The following is a 7655-nucleotide window of genomic DNA, read 5'->3' as shown; positions in this document are numbered from 1 at the left end:
TGTACAGATATGAGTAGTTTTTAAAACTCTTTGGTGTTTCTAACGCGCCATTGGTGTTGGGCACCATTGATGTTAAGGCTTCCTGGAGATGCAGAGAAAGGGGTGGGCAGGGAAGGAGGATTCCGTCTAGGGTTGCCAGATTTAGTCAGGTTTGTCTGAATATCCTTTCACAGAGGTAGATAAATGCAACGCACTAATGATCTTTCTGGTGACGTAGTGCCTAAGACACGTGACTGCTAAGCAGAAGGCTGGCGGTTCAAACCCACCAGCCACTCCTCAGAAAGAAGAGTGGGCAATCTACTTCCTCAGAAACCCAAGGAGGGGTCACTATGAGTCGGAATCGACTTAATGGCAACATTTGGTTTTGGAATGAACTGACATCCGTTTCCCCACTTAGAGTCTGTACTCTCACTGTTGTTGTTGTTGTTATGTGCCATCGAGTCGGACCCAACTCATAGTGACCCCTCCTTGGGTTTCTGAGGCAGTATCACTATGGAAGTAGATTGCCCCATCTTCCTTCCGAGGAGTAAGCTGGTGGTTTGAACCAAGCGCCTTCTGGTTAGCAGTCAAGTGCCTTAGGCACTATGCTGCAGGCTATTTCCATGATACACTACACAACCATGTCTTGGCTCAGTTGATTTTTTTTTCCTTTCAACAATGCTGCCCTCTAGTGTCTTTAAATATTATCATGTAAAAACCCTTCAGATTTCAGTATGATTATTCCTTGCTAGATAGGTAAACGGGAGCTCTGGTAGCATAGTGCCTAAGGCACTTGACTGCTCACCAGAAGGCTGGCAGTTCAAACCCACCAGCCACTCCTCGGAAGGAAGGTTGGGCAATCCTACTTCTGTAGTGATACTGCCTCGGAAACCCAAGGAGGGGTAACTATGAGTCGGGGCTGACTCGATGGCAAACAACAACAGATAGGTAAACAATTAATGGAATTTTTCTCTGACATTGAAAAGAAAAAAAAGGAACTAGTTCAATTAGATTGAATTCTTATTTGTGGCAACATGACTTTCCAACTGTGGCTCTCTGTGTCCTGCAATTTCTACCTGCTTCCTGTGCTGCAGCCTTCTCCAATGGCATACCTTTCCCCATTCCACCAAGCTCTTCTCTGAAGAGTGAGCGGCCAAATTTGCAAGCAAGTGGACTCTCTCACTCTCAAAACTATTATTTCTCTCCTTTTCCTCACGTCTCATGCCCACTTCTTTTTCACTTAATTTATAGTTTATTAAGAATAAAATTCATCAAACAGGAGCTCTCATTTCTTCCCATGATGAGTTCTACCAGCTCTGCTGGTCCCATCAATCTTGTCCTTCATGCCTCCTGTTATAATGGAAATCACCTTTCCATGCCACAGGTGCCTTTTGTTTCCCCCATCTCACTTTGTCAAGTTTCTCTCTCCTTTCCTCCCCCAGCCCCTCGGCCACAGCATCAATAATTCCTTTTCTAGATCACTTCCAATGGCACTGTGACTTATTCTTATACTTCCACTCTTTAAAATAACACTTTCCTTTGACCCTGAGTAGTCCTTTGGCAAGTGCCCTATTTCTCTCCTTCGTTCACTTCCAAACTTATTCAGAGAGTTGTCTACACAGGTTGTCGCTAATTAATAGCCCTTGCCTAGCCCTATTAACTCTCCACCCCCACCTATCCTCCTATCTGCTTCCCACTTGGTCCTATCACACCACTGATGCTGAAACTGTTCTTCCCATGGTCTGCAAAGACCTCCATGTCATGTACCCAAATCCAATGGACAGGTGTCCTTCTGGCTTGAATGTTCAGCAGTGATACACCCTGGGGGCCACAGCTCCTTGAAACACCATCTCTCTAGATTCTGGGACATGGCACCCCTCCCTTTCTTTCCCGCACCTCTGGCCACTGATCACCTAGCACCAATCATAGTACCTGACACATATTTGTGTCGGTGGTCTTTCCAACCTTTGGGCTGGTTCTTAGAATCTCTTCTCTTTTCCCTCTATGGACTACCCTTATGTAGCCTTATCCATTTCTGTGAATTTAAATACAATCAATAGGCTGGTGATTATCTTCAGCCCAGATCACGCATTGTCTCATTTGTATCTACTTGACAGCTCTCCTTTAGCATCTCACAGGAATTTCCACTTAGTGGACCTCTGGATTTTCCTCCCAGCCCTACTGCTCCATCTCTGTGAATGGCCAGATATCTGGGAAATATTCTTGATTCCTCCCTTTCCCTTACAACATTCAGTCCATCTGCAAGCTCTGTGGATTCTATCTCCAAAATAGATTTTTAGTCTGTCCACTTTTCTCTGTCTTTACCACTACCACTCTATTCCAAGCCACCTTTATCTCCTGCCTGGAAGACTGCAATACTTCCTAAAGATCATCCTGTTTCCTCCAGGCCTCCTCTTCCCGACTGATTCTCCACAGCACAACCAGAGATACCTTTCTGAAAAGTAAACTTTCTTCCTTTAAAAATGGTAATGAGCTTCCATTAAACTTTGAATAACAAGCCAATAATACGGTTTGACGCCTGCCAACTTCATCTTGTCCTCCTGTCTTCCTCTCCTAGTAGGCTTCTGCCACACAGCTTCCTTCTAATTCCTGGATCTCACTAAGTTCTGTCCTGTCTTAGAGTCTTTGTACATGATGTTCCATCTGCCTGGAATATTTTCCCCTTGTTTGTCACGTGGCTGGATTTTTTTTTTTTTTTCATAATTCATGTCAAAGGTATCACTGCTCAGTAAGATCTTCTTTAACCTAAATAATAGGTCTTCCTTTTAATCTCTACATTGTTGTTGTTGTTTGTTGTTATGTGCCATCAAGTCAGACCTGACTCATAGCGACCCTTCCTTGGGTTTCCTAGATGGTATCGCTTCTGAAGTAGATTGCCCAACCTTCCTTCCAAGGAGTGGCTGATGGGTTTGAACCGCCAGCCTTCTGCTTAGCAGTCAAGTGCCTTAGGCACTATGCTACCAGAGCTCCTATCTCTACATTAGCACTAATTATATAGGACTTGTGAATTATTTATTTCTCCATCACTACGGAAGTAGATTGCCCAACCTTCCCTCCAAGGGCAATCTACTTCCGGTAGTGATACTGCCTCAGAAACCCAAGGAGGGGTCACTGTGAGTCGGGTCCAACTCAACGGCAAATGACAACAATCTCTCCCACTGTCCTCTGAACTCCTTGAGTCCAGGAGCTTTATGTGTTTTACTCATAGCTGATTATCCAGCACTTGGCACAGTGCCTGCTAAATAAAAGCAGCCATACATACTGAAAAAGTGAATAGATGTACAGGAATAGTTACAACCTCTACTCCACCTGAACTCTTGTCAAGGCTTTCAGTTCCATACCACCAAGCCCTGGACATTGCTCTGTGCTCATCTTACATGATTACAGAATGGAGACAGCAGAAAGTCTCAGGTTCAACTTATTTTGTTTAACTATTTACCAACATGTTTGATTCACCATAACATCCCTAGGACTCAGTACAGCAGACACAATGAATACATTGAACAAACTCCTCAGCTCTGAACAAAACAGGATGGGGAATAAAGGGAGCTTTTACAATGATGGAGATGCTCAAAGGGGAAGAGCATTTCTGGGCCAGAGCTTTAAATAATGGTTTTAACTTCCAGAAATGTTTATAATAGGCACTCATTCATATTTGTTAAATAAAATGAAAAGGAAAACCATTTCATAGAACTTTTTGTATTACATTAGATTTATTCAGGGAGAGTAAATGTTATAATTTTAGTTGCTGATATTCAGGAGTCTTTCACCAAGAATAAAAATTTGTTTATAAGTCAAATTCTGCCTCTGTTGAGTAAAAAAAAAAAAAAAAAACCAAATCATTCCCATCTTCCAGTAAAACAAAAGGACAATTGAAAATGGCTTACACACAGGTCAAATAGAGTAAGGAGCTAAGACCCTGACCCTGGCTGCCTCATTACAAATCCTGTACCCTCTCAATGTAGACAGTACTTGTTCATGAGAAATAAAAATAAGAATACATCTTCCTTGAATCTACTTTGAGACAAGAGTGAGATTTTTCTGAGGGACTTTTAAGTTAGTGTATTAGTGGCACATAGAGGAAAAGTGTGAGGCCCGCTACCTCTTGAAAATATCAAATGACCTAGCATTCTGGGTGTTTATCTGACCTATTTTGTAGAAGAAATGCAACCTTTTCTATGAATTTTCACTATTTTGAAGTTGCAGCTTTCTCTGTTCTCTGGTTCTGTACCACATTGGCTCAGCTCCACTCCTCTGGGGAAGGGGTTCCTGTTTAGGAAATGTAATGGGAAGCTGAAAGAGACTGATGCACAAACTGGGTGTGGCCCCAGGCCGGCCCCAGGAAATCAGTTACACTGGTGTCTTAGAACAAAATTTGGTTCAAAGCAGTCAAGGGCAGGGTGTACCATTGTGAGCTTTGGGGCACTGTGGTTTCAACTGTTTTTTCAGCATTGAATATGTTTATCTTTCTGCTAAATACATTATTGTTGAGTCATCTCTACTGAACAGCCACTCTGTGTGTGCCCAGCTCTGCAAATCCACCTATCACTCACGATCTTACCTTCTACAAAGTCAAGACGAATGTTTCCCTTACTTCTCACTTTAGTGAGCAAGGTACCCAGGTTCTGAAAGAGGTTAACCATGTATTATTTATTCATTTTATGAGGCCAGGATCCAGGAAGCAAAATAAAAGTAAAAGAAGAACTTCAAGTAGTCATTATGTTTCTAATATCATTTAGCACTATTGCTGCAAACGGAAAATGGGACATCAGGTTAAGAAAAAGTACTGCTAACCTCCAAACCATCAATATTTCATGGTAGACTGTTATATTGTCACTAATATTGAAGTAACTATATTAATCAAGAGGAGCCCTGGTTAAGTTCTGGGCTACTAGTGAAAGATCAACAGTTGGGACCTACCAGGTAGAAAGATGTGGCAGTCTGCTTCCATAAAGATTTACTTGCAACTCTGCGGGGCAGTTCTGCTCTATGCTAGAGGGCTGCTGTAAGTTGAAACCTATTTGTTAGCAATGGGTATATTAATCAAACAAATAATTTCACTAGATTTCTGACTTTGGGGAAGAAAAAAAACAGGCCATATAACTTTGAGAAGATGAGAAACTCATCAACTGCTTGCTCTCTGTCTGCCTTCCCTAGAAATCGTTCGAGCCATGACACATGTGATAAACCAAGGGATGGCGATGTATTGGGGCACCTCACGGTGGAGTGCAATGGAGATCATGGTACTTTAGTTTCTATTTTCAAATGGTCATTGGGTACCTTACCATTATTCATCAGATATCATATGTAAGTTGCGAGATCTTTCATAAACATTTCTCCCAATCACCATGGTGCTGGAACTCTGTGATCAATTTAATAGTGCTAGAGACAGCTGGCAGCTCAAACTCACCAGCCACTCCTCAGAAGGAAGGTTGGGCAATCTATTTCTGTAGAGATACCACCTCGGAAACCCAATGAGGGGTCACTATGAGTCTAAACCTACTCGACGGCAGTGAGTTTTGTTTGTTTGTTTGTTTTGAGAGACAGATATTGGGACTAGATCTCATCAGAACAGAATATAGCAGGGAGGGCTCAGATCTCTAACAGGAATCAAGTTTTAGGATGCTGTTTGGTGACAAGAGGGTAAAGTGAATTTCACTGCTAATAAGATATATGAACAGGATATTTTAGTTTTTTTTAAGAAAAAAAAAAAGAATGAAAGAAAAGCTATATTAAATACTAACTATCCTAAGGCATTTGACTGCTAACCAGAAGTTTAGTGGTTCAAACCCACTAGCCACTCTGCAGAAGGAAGACAGGGAAATCTACTTCTGTAAAGATTTACCTCCTTAGAAACCCAATGGGAGTCACCATGAGTCAGAATTGACTCCATACCAGTGGGTTTGGTTTTTAGTTTTTATATTTATAAGGAACTCTGGTGGTGCAGTGGGTAAGGCATTTGGCTGCTAACCAGAAGGTCAGGGGGTCCAACCCACCCAGCTGCTCCGTGGGAGGAAGATGAGGCAATCTACTTCTGCAAAGATTTACAGCCTTGGAAATCCTATGGGGGTCGCTGAGTCAGAATCTACTTGAAGGCAGTGGGTTTTTTGTTTGTTTGTTTATGTTTCTTGGGTTGTACTGATTTCACTACCTGAAAATGTCACATACACTCAAGTCACAGTGAAGTCTCGTTTCTCATCAGTATAAATTCAGTTGCAATCTTGTTTCTCCCTAGGAAGCCTATTCTGTAGCAAGACAGTTCAATATGATCCCACCAGTCTGTGAACAAGCTGAGTACCATCTTTTCCAGAGAGAGAAGGTGGAGGTCCAGCTGCCTGAGCTCTACCATAAAATAGGTAATCTTTGAAAACAAATGCACTGAGTATTTTTAATAGAAGGATCACTGATCAAAAAAAAAAAAAAAGTTGCTGAGATGCTTTCCTAACTATCTCTAATTAACAAAGGTAATAACTGTGCATTCCAGAGACTTAGAAGAATCAAATGTGTTGCATCTACAGGGGATCACCTATGAAAGCCAAGCAGAGTTATAAATTGTGACTGGCAAATAAGCTATACTCAATAGGTATTCAAGTAATGCATATAGAGTGAAGGAAAGAACCGTGAATAAACTCATTTCTCATAGAGTGCCAGCTCTAGCCAAAGTCTGCATCTCTGAACAGACTATGACTGCCTTTCCATACATATGGATATATGTGTGTATAAAGAAGCTCTGGTGGCACAGTGGTTAAGACATTTGGCAGTTAACCAGAAGGTCGGTGGCTCAAACTCACCAGCCGCTCCACGGGAGAAAGATGAGACAGTCTGCTTCCATAAAGATTGACGGCCTTGGAAACCCTATGGGGCAGTTCTACTCTGTCCTGTAGGGTCACTATGAGTCAGAATCAACTCAATGGCAGTGAACTGCTGCTGCTGCATGTGTGATTTTATGTGTGTGTGTGTGTATAAATAAATATATATATATATATGTATATATATGCATTATCTTACATGTATATGTGTATATACCTATATATATAAGCATGTCTCATATATGTATATGTGTAGATTGGGCAATCTACTTCTGTAGTAATACTGCCTCAGAAACTCAAGGAGGGGTCACTATGAGTCAGATCTGACTTGACGGCAGTGAGTTTGGTTTGGTATATACCTATACACATATATATATATACATAAATGGGTATATATACATATACATATATGTCTTATGGGAGGCACTGGTGGTTCAGTAGTCAAATTCTCACTTCCCATGCAGAAGACCCACGTTCGATTTTGAGCTAATACACCTCAAGTACAGCCACCACCCGTCTGTCAATGAAAGCTTATGTGTTGCTATGATGCTAAACAGGTTTCAGTGGAGCTTCCGGAGCTCTGGTAGCATAGTGGCTAAAGCACTTGACTGCTAACCAGAAGGCTGGCGGTTCAAACCCACCAGCCACTCCTCGGAAGGAAGGTTGGGCAATCCTACTTCCGTAGTGATACTGCCTCGGAAACCCAAGGAGGGGTCGCTATGAGTCGGGGGCGACTCGACGGCAAATAACAACAACAACAACAACATAACAACAGGAAGAAAAGGCTGGTGATCTTCTTCTGAAAAGCAGTCAGTGAAAACCTATGGATCACAGTAGTAGATACCA

At 42.0% G+C, this 7655-nt stretch overlaps 1 protein-coding gene across 1 annotated transcript in view; it reads left to right on the top strand.

Moving 5' to 3' along the window:
* The window catches only part of KCNAB1 (potassium voltage-gated channel subfamily A regulatory beta subunit 1), a 593583-nt gene that overhangs the window by 548598 nt on the left and 37330 nt on the right, over positions 1-7655 (top strand). The window contains exons 9-10 of the mRNA XM_007943554.2: positions 5158-5243; positions 6236-6356. Of these exons, the coding sequence (XP_007941745.1) occupies positions 5158-5243; positions 6236-6356 (207 nt within the window). The remainder of the gene's footprint in view (positions 1-5157; positions 5244-6235; positions 6357-7655) is intronic.

Source organism: Orycteropus afer, unplaced genomic scaffold (genome assembly GCF_000298275.1).
Source record: "Orycteropus afer afer isolate SDZICR_OR568_19922 unplaced genomic scaffold, OryAfe1.0 scaffold00109, whole genome shotgun sequence".
Classification (NCBI taxonomy): domain Eukaryota; kingdom Metazoa; phylum Chordata; class Mammalia; order Tubulidentata; family Orycteropodidae; genus Orycteropus; species Orycteropus afer.
The sequence above is the reverse complement of the archived record's forward strand: the minus strand, read 5'-3'. Positions and strand labels throughout refer to the sequence as shown.